The 17,932-nt window shown below is 40.2% G+C and overlaps 1 protein-coding gene across 4 annotated transcripts in view; it reads right to left on the bottom strand.

Annotated features, from left to right (window-relative positions):
• The window catches only part of Kif1b (kinesin family member 1B), a 140,288-nt gene that overhangs the window by 46,991 nt on the left and 75,365 nt on the right, over positions 1-17,932 (bottom strand). For 3 of the 4 annotated variants that reach the window (XM_048350206.1, XM_048350207.1, XM_048350208.1), the window contains 2 exons: positions 17,242-17,422; positions 17,034-17,106 (listed from right to left, as the gene is read on the bottom strand). In XM_048350206.1, coding sequence (XP_048206163.1) covers positions 17,034-17,106; positions 17,242-17,422 — 254 coding nt within the window. Of the gene's footprint in view, positions 1-5,357; positions 8,532-17,033; positions 17,107-17,241; positions 17,423-17,932 lie in introns of those variants that run through there. The other variant, XM_048350209.1, reaches the window with a different exon arrangement.

The raw sequence follows: 17,932 nt of genomic DNA, 5'->3' as shown, positions 1-17,932 counted from the left end.
CTGAGGAATCGAACCCAGGGCTTCATGTATATGAGATGAAGCACTTTACCATTAGGCCATATCCCCAGCCTCTCTGAGACCATTTCTTAAAGACACTCCTCTCACTGGACAATAAATGTGAAAACAATAGTCAAAGAATACAGAAAATTGAGTACAGAACTAATCTATGAGTCCACAGTGAGCATGAAAGAAGGTGGTGATAATGTTAGGAAAAAAAAACCCTTTTACACTGTTAGTGGAAATGTAAACTAGTGTCACTATGGAAATCAGTATAGAGGCACCTCAAAAACCAAAAACAGACCTACCTTATGACCACACCATAACACTATTGGGTATCTATCAGAAAGAGTTTAAATCAATATATAAGAAAGATACCTGCCTACCCTATGCATGTTTTGGAAGAACTTCATAATAGCCTAATTGGAGAAACAAACCCAGATGGTTAACAACAGATGAATGGAAAAAGAAAGTAAGGTACATATATACATCATGGTACACTACAGAGCCATAAATAAAATCATGTCATCTGCAGGAAAATAGAAAGAATCAAGAGCATCAAGTTGAGTGAACTATGTCAAGCTCAAAAAGCCAAATGTTTTCTTATAGGTGGAAGCTAGACTTAAAAGACATACGTTCGTAGACATGTACATATATATATTTATGTATATATGTAAATATATACATGCTCTCAGAGCATAACTAGAACCATGGAACTCTTGAGGAGGATAAGGAGAAGGGGAAAGGAAAAAAAAAAGATAAAGGGCCAACAATTCTAAAATACACTGCAGCTATTAGGAAATCTCCATGAAAGCTGTTTGATCAACAGGAAATTGAGCAGGGACTGGGAAAGAGTTTTCCTGAGCAAAATATAACAAACACATGCATGAAATATCAAGGTAAACCCCTCAGGACAATTAATGTACACTTAAAGAAAAGGACAAGAAAGGAAAACAAACTGTTGGATGTGTGGTGAGTACTAGCTTGAGGCAGTTTGGTTAAAAGGAGGGGTGAGTGAGGGGGAATCTGTTGAAACTGTTAAGTGGTAGGGAGTAAAGGAGAATGAGAGAGGGGGTACGTTTGACAAGGATGTGCTATGTACATGTGCAGGAATGAACTTCATGAGGCCCAGGACCATTACTGTCATTGACTAGGGAAGCATCTGGCCCCTTGGAGTCTTCCAGATCAGACTACAGTCATGTGTTGATGTTTTAAATCATTCTCAAAAGTTAGCTATCCTCTAGACCAAGGGTCAGCACAGTGTGTACCTACAAGCTAGACCCAGCCTACCAATAGCTTTGTGAATAGAGTTTCATTGGGATATAATCACCCCCCGATTGTGGTGGTTTCCTAGGGCCACTTGCCAGCTACCACAGCAGAGATGAGAGCCTGTGAGCCATGACTCGTCTGGAAAGGTGAAAATATCACCGAGGGCTAGGATTGGACGTTGGTGGTACAGCACTTGCCTAGTATGCATATGGCTCTGGGTTCAATCCCCAGCACCTTAAAATGACTGACACATTAATTATTGGGTGTGTGCTTTTATTGTTGTTGTTTTATCAATCAGAGGACTTGAACTCAGGGCCTCAGTGTGAGCTTTTGTGCTCAAGGCTAGTGCTTTATCACTTTAAACCACAGCATCATTTCCAGTTTTCTGGTGGTTAGCTGGAGATAAGAGCCTTGTGGACCTACTTGCCTGGGCTGACCTAGAATCACCATCCTCAGATCTCAGCCTCCTGAGTAGCTAGGATTAGTGGCATGAGCCACTGGTACTGGGGTTAGGACAGTGGTTCTTAAGAGTACCTGCTGAACCATCACTATTACCTGGAAACTTCTGAGAGATGCAAAATATCAGGTCTCATCCCAGACCTACCCAGCCAGACATTGTGAGGGTGGGCCCAGGGTCTGTGTTCTCCCATGATCCTCCAGGGGGCTCTGATTAGAGTGAGAACCACTCTCCCATTCTATGCATACAGATGGCTCATGCCATCTGTAAACAAGACAGGTAAGATGCTAATTTTAGGTGCATTTTCAACCAAGTAGGACAAGTAGATAGGATCATTACTGGTTATCATCTCTAAAACAGTGAGAGTCAACATAAGGTGAGCCAGAGTTGGAAGAGAGAAGCTCAGATCTGGGAGAGAAGCATGATGGGAATGGATTACAATCAAGAGGATGTACAAGAACTCTGAGGTTGCAACAAACCTGGCATATCCAAAGAAAAAAGTTCAGAGAATCTGTACTATGAAAGAGTCTGAAATCATTCCAGCAATGTTGGCTCATGCCTGTAATCTTAGCTACTTAGGAGGCTGTGATCTAAGGATCCAGGTTGGAAGCCAGCCTAGGTAGGAAAGTCCTTGAGATTCTTATCTCCACTTAGTCATCAAAAAGCTGGAAGCGAAAGTGAGGCTCAAGTGGTAGAGCATTAGCCTTGGGCAAAAAAGCTCAGAGACAGTGCCCAGGGTCCTGAGTTCAAACCCAGGACTGGCACAAAAAAAAAAAAAAACAAGCAAGCAAACCCAAACCCTTATATAATGCTGTATTCTACTATGTAGTGCATGACTGTGCTGCATTTCAATTAAAAACAAATAACTGGAAGTGCCAAATTTTCAAAAAGTCTTACAGTTCACTCTAACAAAAATATTCTGCTTTGTCCTGTTTTCTCTCTAGTCAATCACCAACAATCTGGATGGAAAAAAAGCAGAGATTTTAGGATGGAAAAGATATAGTTACTCAAAGCTTTCAAAACCTCTAGCTTCTATCTCTATGAAGGGAAGTGTAGCTATCTCATTTAAAAGCACTTCAAATCATGACTATGTAATGAAAGAAACTGAAAACAGCTTAAATGCAAAGAAACCAGGAAGTAATATTCATGTCATGTGAAAAAAGACAAGATAAATATAGCATAAAGTAGAAGTATAACATAATAAGTACAGTTAAATGTCCTATGTAAGGTATTCATACATCATTTTCTTGGGGGGAAAGGGGCTGCTAGTGGTGGAGGGTGAGCTCCAAAGCCTTGTGTACGTTAAGCAAGTGCTCTCCCACTGAGCTACACACCAGACAGGGATTTTGTTATAGAAAAGGGCTTTGAAAAATACCTTGAAATAATCAAAATAACCACACAGAAATATTTTTTAAGAAATGTATACAGCATCTTCAGACAAAAATGCAATAAATAAAGGCAAGACCAGTTTAATTAGCATTACCTCATTTCACTTTTCCCTCCTTCCACACACAGAAATCATACTCTTACAAGGCAATTTCTACTTTTATTGAATGAGGACTTTATTTTGTCACGGTACAAACTAACTTTCCCTTCCCTGAAAAGGCAGATCTGACACTCAGGACAATCTTCAAGCATTGTTTTAGGGAATTGAGGGAAAATCCACAGTTTGTTAACAAGAAGATTCACAACTTCTTTTTACAGTAATAATAGAAGGAAAACCAATACAATTCACAACAATCTAAAGTGGTCCAAACTAAGTGTATCTACGACAGGCCTTAAAATCTGAAAAAGATGACATAAGCTGGACAATTATGGAAACCGCTTACAACAATTTGGCTGTGACAGTATAGAACACAGGCTTGCTTTGCCTTACACCTAAGGAGGCTTCTCCGCCAGGATACCAGGCCACAGGCAGCTTCCCATCTCCCAGCCTTCTGAACAAATCATTAAGGCAAGTCTACAAAGGACCAGAGTAAGGCACTGGGTTCACACTGTTCAGACTGTGGGAAGCCCATGTAGCTTCCTATTGTGTAACAGCACTTAAACATGCACAGTGTTTTATTCTTTAGTGTCAAACTACACCTAAAGCACAAAAGGTCACCTCAAGTCACTTCAATGTAATAAACAATTCTCATTCACCACTAGAGAAAGGAGAAACAGTACTAGAAATAATTGGAAGCAAGTGTAAAAGAAACATCCTTTGGTTTTAGACTTACCAGATAAACAGAATGACCAACTCTCCATGGAATACCATTTTGGCTTACAAAAACCACAAATTAATTAGGACTCTTCTATGTCCCCCACTGGTATCAGGTCACTATATAATCTCATTAGCATAAGCACTATTCTTTCATTTCACTTGAAATATTTCAATAATAGAATAGTGCCTTAATGATGACCATTTGTTTCTCTTTGGTCTTGTAGATTTAGGCTCAGGGAGAGATACTATCAGGTCAGGAAAAAAAAAAAAGCCCACTCATTGTTGCATGCCTATAATCCCAGTTATTCAGGAAGCTGAGGGAGGAGGATACTAATACAAAGACCAGTTGGGGCAACACAGTGAGACTGAATCTCAAAACAAATTTAAAAAGATTTTTTAAAAAATCAAAGCAAGGGGCTGGGAATGTGGCTTAGTGGTAGAGCGCTTGCCTAGCACGCATGAAGCCCTGGGTTCAATTCCTCAGCACCATATACACAGAAAAAGACGGAAGTGGCACTGTGGCTCAAAGTTGTAGAGCACTAGCCTTGAGAAAAAGAAACTCAAGGACGGTGCTCAGGACCTGAGTTCAAGCCTCAGGACTGGCAAAAAAAAAAAAAAAATCAAAGCAAGATGGGCTTACATAAGATGGCACTTGTTCAATGAGAGATCCACTGAAGCAATTTTTTATCATACAAAGTTACTTCCTAAAATAAGTATCTGTTCTAAAATGCACAAAAGGACATCTATAGCAGTCAAGCAAACCTTTGTTTGTTTGTTTTCCTGGTTATCTATGGAAGGACTAAGGACTCCTTTAGGTTTCTAAACTTTTTAGCAATATGAGGATACCTAGATCAACAGATGAGGCATAAACCCAAATCTCTTCTTTGAGGTATCACTGAAGGCGTGGTTCTGACCACAGTATATTTATACATGAAAATATTCCAGAGTCTTTTCATTTCTTCATTCTAGTGTCACTTGCATCACCAGTGGACAGCTAACTTACTCCCACTGTTTGGTGGGAAGGGGAAGCAACTGTCCGTAATAAGACCAAAAGGTCACCCCAAAATGAAAATATAGGTTATTTCAAGTTAGGGAAATGAACTCTTATTTTTGCTACAGAGTTGAAAGCTAAGTAATCATTATTTATAATATTAGAAAATGATTTTTTGTCAAGAAAGGGTCAGCATAATTATATCTAATGCAGAACAAAGGACAACTTGGGGTTTGCACAGATGCATTGAAGTGACTGAGTTGAAACAGACTACCAAGTACACTCAAACAAAATGGCACAAGAGACTGTTGTATCAATGAAGGCAACACACTGCAGCATCTATCAACCACATCCGATATGCCATCAAAACCCTGTTGAAGACTACAACTGTTCTAGCTATGAAAGCAAAAAATCCCCTCCAAAGTTCTATTTGTCTTTTGTTTTTAGAGGAAAAAGTTAGTTGAAAGCAACTTTCTGTGCATTAAGGAAGCAATTTCTTAGGAGGGAAAAAAAACTATTTAAAATAATGTGCTCCAACAAAACACAGTGCCCACACATAAAGGAAAAAAAAAATCCACAATCCTGACGGCTTCCTTGAGTGCCAATTTCTTTCCATCTTGGCTGTAGTTTTCCACACCATTTGAAAGAAAAGTATTTGATAGATGACTTAGCGCGACTCAGGAATCTTCGACACTATGAATGAAGTCAGGCAATTTCTGGTTCTTCACATTGCTTCATAGAAAAGCTTCTGTCAAGTGCAAGAGATGAAGAAGGATGTGGAAATTACACTTTTCTTCCCATTAAAATCCACCTTTTCTTGTGTATTCTCCAGTCAGGCAAACTGAGACCACAGCATGGTAAAAATGAGGTATAGATACAATAAATGTTCATCAGGACTTCCTTTTTCTTGCTTATCTATGAGTATTACTGCTGCTGCCCACAGAATAGCTTACTATCTCTTATCATCTCTTTTATTCCAGAACCAAGCAAAAGTTAACTTTTATTATCTCATCAATTATTGCAGAAAAAAGCAGTTAAGAGACATATGCTTGTAGTCTTTTTTCCCATGTCCCATTTCTTACTTCTTCCACCCAATAATCTCCTTACAAAGAACTCATATTTCTTGTGGGTATTTCTATTTGGCACAATTTGGTGAATAGTTCATTGTGTGTGTGTGTGTGTGTGTGTGTGTGTGTGTGTATCTGTGTGTCTGAGTATGTCTCTGTGTCTGTGTGTGTCTGTGAAATAATACATTAAACTTCAAAATACAAGTTACAAACAGAAAGACACAGTGCCAATTTGAAGACTGTAGAATCATGGCGAGTTTTATACGTTACACATTAAAAAAAAACAAAACACCTCACTGAATGAACCAGCTCTGTATAAAATACAGAAAAAGATGAAGCTCTGTTGAAGATGCAAAGGCATGTATTACAAAATCTGTCTGAAGAAATTTAGTTTGTGATTATGAAAATTTCAATATACTTAAAAGAACAGACCTGGATATGAAGTCTGAAGCTGTGTCTACACAGTTGCATGGGTTTTTTTGTTTTTTGGCAGTGCTAAGGTTTGAACTTAGGTCCTCCCACTTGTTAGGGAGGTAGGTGTTTCTCCATTGAGCCATGCCTCAAATGCATGTCATTATTTTTAAACCAAGTTCTATTTAGTTTTATTCCTCACCATTTATGGGGAATAATAGACAATTACTTCTACATATCGAATTCCCCTTTTGAGAAGTCAGCATAAACTAAGAGGGAGGTGTTTCTAGCTAATCAGATCAATTTACAGGCACTATTAAAATCTTAATCATATACCAAAACAAGATGGTATAAGTGTATTAATAATTATCTAGGCACCAAGGAAGGGGGAAAGTCTCAGAAAAATAAAGGAGGTCTTAATGTTTTATCCAAGATTCCAGAAACTGTCCATTGATGGCATATAAAGCAAAATGCTTACCAGTGTTTTACGTTTTGTTAACCATACAAAACCAGTTCATCTTTGTGGGAACACAGCACTAAAATCATAATGTAAATAGCAGAAATTCAAGGCAAGGGGTAGAACCAACCTAAACTGTGAACTAACATTAACACTACCTATTCTCTCCTCTGCGATTTCAAGTTTGTCCAGTAATTTATTTACACTGTGGTTTCGCGCCCAGCTTTGAGATTGGGCGCTGAGAACTGCCTCCTCATCCTTGGAGGCGTCACAAACTGGCTCCCAGGGTTAGGCTTGTCAGTCTGTTTGCGACAGGAATTGGCTGCAGCGCCCTCCAACTGCCCTCCAGTGTTATAATTACAGTAAGACTGCCGGTGCTGGTGAATGTGGCGCTTCGCCTGGAAAGTCTGCAGGTCAGCAGTGGAGTGAGCGCTGTGGGAGTTCAAGGATTCCGAGGAGGCAGAGGTCGGGCAGCGGGGACTTTTCGGTTGGCCATTGTTGAGAGAATTGCTTCTCCAACGCAGCTGAGGTGGTGGTTGTGGATTGTTAATAGGTTGCTTGCTAACCTGGATGTGATCTTGACTTGCCGAGCCAGGAGAGCCCCACACTAACAGGGGATCCTTAGATCTACCCGCTTTCTCTTGGCTCCCATCTTTATTTGCTTTTCTTTCCTCTTCTTCTTTGGGGATTCTAAGCTCGATAACTTCATCTTCTGTGATGATGATATGTGTCCCAGGACTCCAAGAGTTTCTGTGTTTAGGGTTGCTCTTAAAGGGGAAGCGGGGTTTCCGGTTCTCAGGAGGGATGAACCTGTGAGGTGCATTCTGTCGTCGGAGCTGCTTTGTTATCTCCTGCTGTTGCAGGTTCTTAAATCGAATTTGCTCTTGCCTCATCCAACGCAGACGCCCGCGTCTAAAAGCTGGGTCCCCATTCATCAGCTGGGATACCCGCTCTTCTTTGCCAAGTTCTCCGCTCTCTCCTTTAATCCCATCATTCTCAGGGGTGCTACTAACACCAGCACCCACAGACTCCTTTGGTTTGTGATTTCCTTGGCTTTTCTGTTCCTGAGATCCAATCAGTGGCAAGATTTTCTCCATTTTGACCATTTTACTTCTTAAGACTTTGATCTCCTCATCTTTCATATTATTTTGCTTTTTGACTTCTTGCAAAATATCTTCCAGCTTGTCTATGTGAACCTTGAGGTCATCTACGTCCGTCCCACCTTTACCACTGGCCATCATATCTTCAATCCTCTCATCTCCGACACCAACGGTGTCCCAGACATCCCTGGCCACTGCCCTCCAGGAGTCCCTCTCATTGGGATCTTTTTTCCCATACATGGCACAAAGCTCTTTCATCTTAACAATCGCCAAAGCTTCAATCTCCTGCCGGCTGTGCCTAAAATCATTGAGAGCAACCTCATAGCAAATCTCTTTAACAGCCTGAATTTTAAGATCTGAGATTGTGACCCACTTGGAATCTTTACTCAGGCGCCTTCTTTGAGGGATCTGATACATTTTAATTGGTTCTCTTTTCTTCCCACTGCTGGGGAGGCCACATTTTTTAACAATGGTTTGTAACTTGCTGGGTGGTAGTTTTTCTCTCAGAGAAGTGATCAGTTTCCAGCTCTCTTCACATGACCTCTTGTCAGAATCGTCCCCGCTATCAGAATCCGCGTCCTTTGGGAAAACAAAATAAAAAAAAAATGGCCCCAAAATAACCAAAATTAAAATGCAAAAAAAGAAAATCAAATCGAGGAAAAAAAAAGCCTTAACCAAATTTAAAAGCAAAATAAAACTGAAGCCCTAAACTAAAAAATTAAAATTAAAAAACTAAATGATATGCAAGTCTGTTAAGACATATGCACATGTCAGTTATGAGTAATATAAAGCTTTGTGCATTGAATATGCCCAATCCGAATTTCAGCTTTCTGGCTTATGTGATGACATATGCAACCAAATTTCTCAGGAGGGCTGACAAGGAGTGTTTCTCACTCTCCCTCATATGAAATTAACCAGTTAGTGTAAGATAAAACCTCCACTAGGTCAAGAAAATGGAGTAAAACCTCTATGCCCCACACGCGCGGACAATCCATGCAGCCACTTCCCTCATTTGCCTTGGTTATTGCGGTTGCTCCTTGCAGAATCTCTGTCCCCATGAGTGAACACGGATGCCATACAAAGATGTGACGGGCAGACGGATTAACAAAGGTTAGTAAGGCTGCAGGATGCCAAGTTTGTTTAGCTTTACTAAAAGAGCAGCCCTAGAAAAAAAGAGTTAGAAGAGAAATAGAAAAAGAAGCGACAGGGATGATGTTAAAAGTGCCAAGAATCCCTATTAGCAGAACATATGAGGTTCTTATCAACCAAACTCTGTCAGGTGAGAGGGTTTTGAAACTAGCCTTCCTAGGAGTAATTACTGGATTTGCTGTTTTCTTTAGTCATGTAAAATTAATCTATTTTATTTTTAATTAAATCTTTTTTTTAACCCAGAGAAAAAAGAAGCATTAAAAAAAAGTCCATATAAGAGGACCTGGTTTATTTTGGTGCTCATATGCTTAAGCCGACAATATCTCACTTTGAAAATTTTGAGAAACCACCAGAACAAAAATTAAACCTAGGCACATATCTATTAAATAGACTTTAAAATTTCCCAAATAACAGCACATTTTAATAACTACAACTTACATTATTTTTTTATCTAGAAGACCCATGGAATTTCTAGCTATTTGAGGAATATCACTTCTATGACAACTCTTTCACTAAATACATAAAATGCCAAGATTATATTGTGCTATGTAAAATTAGTCCACTCTAGTCTTCCCAGTTGTCTGTCTCTACACCATTACATCTTTTCTAAAATCTGGGAGTGAGGGGAACAGTAGGAGGAGATCTGTGAAAGGGGGTGGATAAGGATGAATATAGTTGATACAGTGTATTTGCATGTATGAAAATAGACAATGAGGGGCTGGGAATGTGGCCTAGTGGCAAGAGAGCTTGCCTCGTATACATGAAGCCCTGGGTTTGATTCCCCAGCACCACATATATAGAAAATGGCCAGAAGTAGCACTGTGCCATTTTGCCAGTCCTGGGGCTTGACCTCAGGGCCTGAGCACTGTCCCTGGCTTCTTTTTGTTCAAGGCTAGTGCTCTACCTCTTGAGCCACAGTGCCACTTCTGGCTTTTCCTATATATGTGGTACTGAGGAATCAAACCCAGGGCTTCATGTATGGGAAGCTTCCAAGTCCCCCTCATCCCCAAGATTCTTATCTCCAATTGACCACCAAAAAGCCAGAAGTACAGCTATGGCTCATGTGGTAGAGCCTTGAATAAAAGAGCCAAGTGACAGTGCCCAGGCTCTGAGTTCAAGCCTTGGGACCTACACACAAAAATAAGTAAATGAATAAATAAATCAGTGGCTTCGCTTCACCACAGTTTCAAGGGCTGGACAAATAATAACCAAAAAATTTTAACTAACAAAAAGAAATCTTTTGATTACTTTATCTGAGACAAGGTCTTGCTAAGTAACCCACACTGCCCAGAAACTCCTTATGTATAGCCCAGCTGGTGGCACACAAGCAAATCTTGATGCCATGGAACATAAAGCAATGCTGGCTTTAGAATTCAATGCAGAGTTCTAGCCCAGTCCAAAGCTACAGGATTGTCTTGTCTAGGGTTATTTTTTTTCTTTCTCTCCATTATAATGGAAATGATGTTTTTTGGAGGAGGCGGGGTATTGAGACAGGGTCTCATCATGTAGCCCAGGCTGGCCTCAAACCTCTTGCCTCAGCCTCATGAATGCTGGTATTACAGGTGTGTACCATCTGCCCCACCTGCTTATAAATTATTGTGCCATGGAGTTGGTTCTTGAGAATTATGTTCTAAGGACATCTATTAGGCAAGGATTGTCTGTGATGAAAATTGCCATATTTTGACTCTGAGATGCCATTGTTTATAAGAAGTTCTATATTAAAAAAAGGATTTTAAGAATATTATTCATTTGAAACAAGGTCTCAGTATTAGCTCAGGCTAGCATTGAGTTTGAAATTCTTCTGCCTCAGCCTCTCGAATGCTGTGATTAGATGCATGTACCACCATGTCTAGCAGAAGCCATTATTATTATTATTTTTTTTTTTTTTTTTTTTTTTTTTGGCCAGTCCTGGGCCTTGGACTCAGGGCCTGAGCACTGTCCCTGGCTTCTTCCCGCTCAAGGCTAGCACTCTGCCACTTGAGCCACAGCGCCGCTTCTGGCCGTTTTCTGTATATGTGGTGCTGGGGAATCGAACCTAGGGCCTCGTGTATCCGAGGCAGGCACTCTTGCCACTAGGCTATATCCCCAGCCCCTATTATTATTATTATTATTATTATTATTTTGTCAGCTGTGGGTCGACTCAGGGCTGGGGCACACTGTTCCTGAGCTCTTTTTACTCAAGGCTAGAGCTCTATCACTTTGAGCCACAGCACCACTTCCAGTTTTCTGGTGGTTAGTTGGAGATAACAGTCTCAGAGACTTTGCTGCCCAGATTGGCTGTGAGCCTCGATCCTCAGATCCTGAGCCTCCTGGGTGGCTAGGATGACAGGTGTGAGCCATCAGCGCCCAGCTTGAGCTACTATTTTAATGCATCAATAACAAGGAAAAATGCTGCCCATTAAACTAGGACATATCATGGGGGAAGAAAAAGAACTCAATGCAGAGGGAAGAATCCTTTTTCCCTCTAGGTTTCAATTTAGGGCTCAGGCTTACTAGCTTGCGAGGCAAGGACTCTTATCATTTTACCACACTCCCAAGTGCAGTAAGAAGAATATCTATTCAGGAAATAAAAGTTGTGGAGGTAGAGAGAGAAAGTATTCAGTAGATAAGGAGTTCAAGTTAGTCTAGTAAATAGAATTATTGTTAAGACTCTTTTTGTAGCTGTAATAAAAAATCTCTCTAGTGAAGGGTTTTGCTTTTTTTTTTTTTTTTGGTAATTAATGAAAAGGAACTGAAACTGATCATGGTATTTTGCTTTTCCATATAGTCACTTTCTAGAAAATGAAAAAATCTTTAACAATATCTGGTTTCTGAATTTAAAGATGTTGCTCTTAATTTCTATTATTTCTACTAGTCTATAAATAGGTAATCCATCTATAAATTCTGTCTGAAAACTGAGCATCAAATAGTATATAAAGCTAACTTTTTGGGTGCTATACTTTTTTCTATTCACTTTTAGTTTCAAATAGCCAAATGGGTGTGTATATATTTATATACACATGTACATATGTGTATATACATGTACACCTACCTGTATATACAATACACAGAACATGATTCTAAATATGGGACTATTTAGGAGGATAAGGGGGAGAAATGAAAAAAGAAATTAAATAATTTCAAAACGCATTGCAACTGTATATAAAGACAGTGTAATGAGTCTCAATGAAAGCTGCAATATTTTCAAGGGCTAGACAGATAACAAAGCAATAGAGCAATAACGTATTTATTCTGAACATAATATGTCAGTCAGAGCAGCAAAGTCTGTGAGACTTTTATCTCTGTTTAAGCACTAAAAGAACAGGAGTTGAGCTGTGGTTGAAGTGGTAGAGCACTAGCCTTGAGCACAAAAACTCAGGAACAGTGCCTAGGCCCTGAGTTCAAGCCCAAAGACTAGCACGTGCACACACATGCACACTAGCACTCACGCACACAGGCACACACATACACATACACACTTGGAAAGTGAAATAGCCTGTATTAGGAGATATGAACCTGAAACAATGAAATAGTTCTAATGGGGGAGGTAGCATGAAAGAGAGTGATAGAGGGGCCAAAGTTGAATAAGGTACACTATATACATGTGTGGAAATGTCACAACAAAACACTTGCCACTCCATAACACCTGTTCCAACCCCAACACAGCCTCACTTCTTATCACTAATGTAGGCTAATGAAAGAAAAAGAAGGAAGGAGGGAGGGAGGGATGGACGGAGAGAGGGAGGGAGGGAGAGAAGGAGCCCAAGTGGAGACTATTGAGTGTTTTCCTGCTATGGGTAAGGACCTGGGCTCAATTCTCAGAGACAAAAAAGGAAAAGAAAAAAACTAGAGGGGTAACAAGTTTGACAAGAAATGTACTCACTACGTTTCGTATGTAACTGTAACCCCTCTGTACATCACCTTGACAATAAAATTAAATTAAGAAAAAAACTAGAAGGCTAATCTTAAGTGACAAAAGTTGATATTAATAAACAAGAGGAAATGGTATGTTTGACTTGGTTTTCTTTTTTTTTTTAAACAAATGTACAAAAACTGAGTTTTCAGATTTCAAACTCTAATGCTTCCTGTCAAACAACTATCACTTTTTTTTTCTTAGCTGGTTTCTTTTTCTTCTTATAATTGCTAAGGGATAAAATATATAAAATTTAGGATATTAAAACTATTATAATCCCATTGTTTTAATATCAGGCAGCAGAAAATAAAAAGCTATATTTTTAAGCTCTCAAGTAAAACAAACAGGAGTGTACCTAAGTTTATAAGAATGCAAAATAAATGAAGTGGCCAGAATTTCTCTCTTTTTATAATACTGTTAACTTTGTAAAATATCCTCTTTATAGTTCAAATGTATTAACTACCTATCACAAACTGACTATGATACTTAGCTGAATTTCCAAGATAACAAAGGAACTGGTTTAACCCACTGCCAAACTGAGCACTGAGGTGTCCTGGGAAAGGCTGCTTCTGCTCTTTCAGTCTCGGGCTTTTATGGTCCATTATGCAACCAGCCCCATTCTTCTCTAAAGTACACAGTATGGCCGTGCAAGTTTACACACTATATTTTATGCCAAAAGAAGAAGCCAAAATCCCAGCTTCCTCCCTAATGTCCCTTTCTCTTAAAAGACAGCCATGAATCTTAAAAAATGAGAACTTCCTATATTGCATCCAGTGCCCTAACTTTGGACCAAGTTACACTTCTTTCTTAAACATCAAATGAATTCTGAGGGACTTCTTATAACCAAGGCTATGTTAACCAAAACGTATTGGTTACTCTATGCAAAATTAATATGCCAGCATGTATCAGTGCTATCTCACACACACAAAAAAAAGATTTAAGCAGTACATGCCTGTAATCCTAGCTACTCAGCAGCAGCCTGAGATCTGAAGACTGTGGTTCAAAGCCAGCCTGGGCACAAAAGTCCCCATGAGACTCTTATCTTCAATTAACCACTCAAAAACCAGAAGTGGTGCTGTGGCTCAAGTGGTAGAGCGCTAGCCTTGAACACAAAAGCTCAGGGACAGCAACCAGGCCCTGAGTTCACACTCCACAACTGCTCAATTTTTTTTTTTTTTTTTTTTTTGCCAGTCCTGGGCCTTGGACTCAGGGCCTGAGCACTGTCCCTGGCTTCTTTTTGCTCAAGGCTAGCACTCTGCCACTTGAGCCACAGCGCCACTTCTGGCCATTTTCTGTATATGTGGTGCTGGGGAATCGAACCGAGGACTTCATGTATATGAGGCAAGCGCTCTTGCCACTAGGCCATATCCCCAACCCCTTGCTTATATTTTATTCTATTTTAGTTTGTTTTGTTCTTAACAGTACTAAGGATCAAACTCAGGGCTTCAGGTGGCTAGGCAAATACTTAGCCACTAAGCTACATCTTCATCTCCACCTAACCCCTTCACTTTTTATTTTCAATTATTATTATTTTTTTGCCCCTCTTAAAAAAATAAATTTCTTTTTGAGACAGGGTCTTTCTAAATTGCCCAGAACAGCCTTGAACTTTCAATCTTCTGTCTTCTAGGTAAATGAGATTAGAGGTATGTAGCACCACCTGGCTGATCAATGTTTTATTTGGGGGCATAGAGAGTGATCAACAGTGTTGCACCCAGGCCACATTATTCTTTCATGTCTGCTCCAAGTGTGGTCCCATTAGCATCACAAGGGAGTCTAAACTGCTCTCAGTGCAGAACCACAGCTCCTACCTCAGACCTGCTTAGTCAGCACCTATTTATTTATTTATTTATTTATTTATTTTTGTCGGTCATGAAGCCTGAACTCTGGGTCTGGGTGCTGTCCTTGGGCTCTTCAGCTCAAGGCTAGCATTCTACCACTTTGAGCTACAGCACCACTTCCAGTTTTCTGGTGGTTAATTGAAGATAAGAGTCTCAGACTTTCCTGCCTGAGCTGGTTTTGAACTGCAATCCTCGGATTTCAGCCTCCTGAGTAGCTAGGATTAAAGGCATGAGCCACTGGTGCCTGGCAGCATCTATGTTTTAAGAAAACTCACAGGTGGGGGCTGGGAATGTGGCCTAGTGGTAGAGCGCTTGCCTAGCATACATGAAGCCCTGGGTTCGCTTCCTCATCACTACATAAACAGAAAAAGTCAGAAGTGGCACTGTGGCTCAAGTGGGAGAGGGCTAGCCTTGGACAAAAGAAGTCAGGGACAGTGCTCAGGCCCTGAGTTCAAGCCCCAAGGACTGGCAAAAAGAAAAAAGAAAAAAAGACTCGCAGGTAGTTGGGAAGCACTGTTCCAATGGATACAACACTGAAGTAAGTCAGAAGACTCCAGTTTAAGTCTCACATACATGCTAAGGCAGGTGGCTTAGGAGTGGCCAAGAGGGCATATTTTTAGCCTTAGTTCCCGCAGCTATAAACTACAGCTAATAGTACATGAATATTTACATATCACCTACCAAAGTGAGTTGTCTGAGGAGCAAATAAAACGGATGTTAGGCTCTTTGTAAATTACAAAGTGCTATATAAATACAAGGCATTACTGTTAATAATAAACACAGCCTAATTATACCTGTCCTCTTTGATCTCTCACAGATCCTAAGAGGCATGTTATTAGATCATACTACATCGTTATGATAAAAGGCCCCTTCATGTGTAACAAATGTGTCAAGCTCTAATCACATAGAAGCTAAATCTTTGTTTTCATTGAAAACAATGCCAAGTGAGCCTGATAGAAAGATTCTATCTGTAACACTGGCATTAGCTTGCCTCAAACACTTGATTTAGACTAATAATCCATAGTTTGGAGGGCTTTAATATAACGTGCAAGATAACAAAGGAACTGGTTTAGCCCACTGCCAAGCTGAGCGCTGAGGTGCCCTGGGAAAGGCGGCTTCTGCTCTTTCAGTCTTGGGCTTTTATGGTCCATTATGCAACAGTCCCTTTCTTCTCTAAAGCACACAGCATGGCTGTGCAAGTGTACACACTATATTTTATGCCAAAAGAAGAAGCCAAAATCCCAGCTTTCTCCCTAATGTCCCTTTCTCTTAAAAGACAGCCATGAATCTTTAAAAAAAAAACACGAGAACTTCCTTCCTATACTCCATCCACAGTGTCCAAAGTTACACTTCTTCCTTAAATAGCAAATGAATTCTGAGAAACTTCTTATAACTAGGGCTTTGTTAAGCAAAACTGGTTGGTTTTAAAGTGAAAATCTACTAACAAAGCAATTCATTTATTTATGCACCTCACATTTTTATTAAGCAGCATCCTAAAATGCTACACATTAGCATTACGCGTGGGACCTCAACTGACTTTCCAGCTGCTCACTGAATCCTTTCTCAACCCAGAGAGAGAGCTTCCCACTTCCGGTCTCCTGTATGAGGTGGGGACGCAGCCCGTTTCCACTGCTACACAGGCCACTGAGAACCTCATTGAGAATTCAGACTCCATGCAGGGGAACAGAAAGGATTAACACATGCAACTGTGCAGCAACACTTTTTAGACACAGTTTATCTTACAAAACCCCCCACAAAATCTGCCAGCACAAGAACAATCCCCAAGTCAGCCCAAGAGCAGAGAATTAGTACTATCAGGTGATCGGAAACAAAACCAAGGCAAACACCCACCGAATTCCATTCAAATCTTAACTATCATTAGAAGTACCACTACTGAGGCGAATTCAAAAATCACTACGAAGAGGCAAAGGTACTACAAGAGCCCTATTTCCTCAAAAAGCACTTGGTTGCGACAGAAGTAAAGACCGATTTTAAGAAATAAAAGGCACAAAATCGTACCTCTAGGGACAGTTTTTCAAACCAAGGCTGTTAGGAGATAGTAATTAGTCCTTCCTCCTTTGAGGAAATGAAAGAACAGTGCATGATACAAATGACAGCCTGAAGAGCTCATCCGTGGAACAGGGAGGGTGTGGGAGCAACTGCCCTTTGCTAACAGGGAGCAGGTTCAGGACAGAATCCTACCAGCCTTTGCTGCTCCAAGAGAAGATCTGCTTCTTCCTTTTCCTTTTTGTACAGGATCTCCATTTCCTGTAGCCTACACGTGAAAACGAACCAAAACAACACACAGGAAGAATAAGTTGTAAATTGTGAACAGTGAACTATTTCATGAATGTTGCTAAATGGTTGTTTTTTTTAAAGTCATGTTTTGAGCCTAATTACTGTGCATTACCTTTTTTCCATCTCCTGTTTCATATCAATCCCTTGCTTTTCCAGAAGCTCTCTCTGGGCAAATGTCCAGTCCACAGGTTCAGAGGGCGTCTCCGCAGAGGGAGTCTTCTCCCGCTCAGCACGTGCTTGTTCCGGGTGGTTAAAACGAAAAACATGGTTTTTACCCATGATAATACGGTTTCCTAGAACAAAACATAAGCAGGGTAATTATTTGTATATATTTTTTAAAGAAACGTTTTTCTTCTCTTTTCCTTTTTAAGGTCAATGTGATAGTACACATTTGTGATCAAAGCTACCCAGGAGGTAGAGGCAGGAGAATGGCCAGTTCAAAGCCAGCTAAGCAAAACTAGTGAGACCCTATCTCAAAAATAAATATATAAGCTGTTATAGTAGTTCATGGCTGTAAACCTAGCTACTCAGAAGATTGAGATTAGTGATTCAATGCCAGCCTGGGCAAAAAGCTTCAAGACACCATCTCAACCAATAAAAAGCTGGGCACAATGGTACACACCTGTTATCCCAACTACATGGGAAGTACAATGGCACAGTGATAAAACCTGACATCCCCAATGACAGGGAAGAGGACAGGTCAGATGAGCATAACCCAGGCTGACCAGGGCATAAAGCAAGAACCTATTGTGAAAATAACCAACAGAAAAAGGGCTGACGGTTCAAGCTTTTGAGCACTCGCC

The sequence above is a fragment of the Perognathus longimembris genome, chromosome 7 (assembly GCF_023159225.1).
Source record: "Perognathus longimembris pacificus isolate PPM17 chromosome 7, ASM2315922v1, whole genome shotgun sequence".
Taxonomy (NCBI): Eukaryota; Metazoa; Chordata; class Mammalia; order Rodentia; family Heteromyidae; genus Perognathus; species Perognathus longimembris.
The sequence above is the reverse complement of the archived record's forward strand: the minus strand, read 5'-3'. Positions and strand labels throughout refer to the sequence as shown.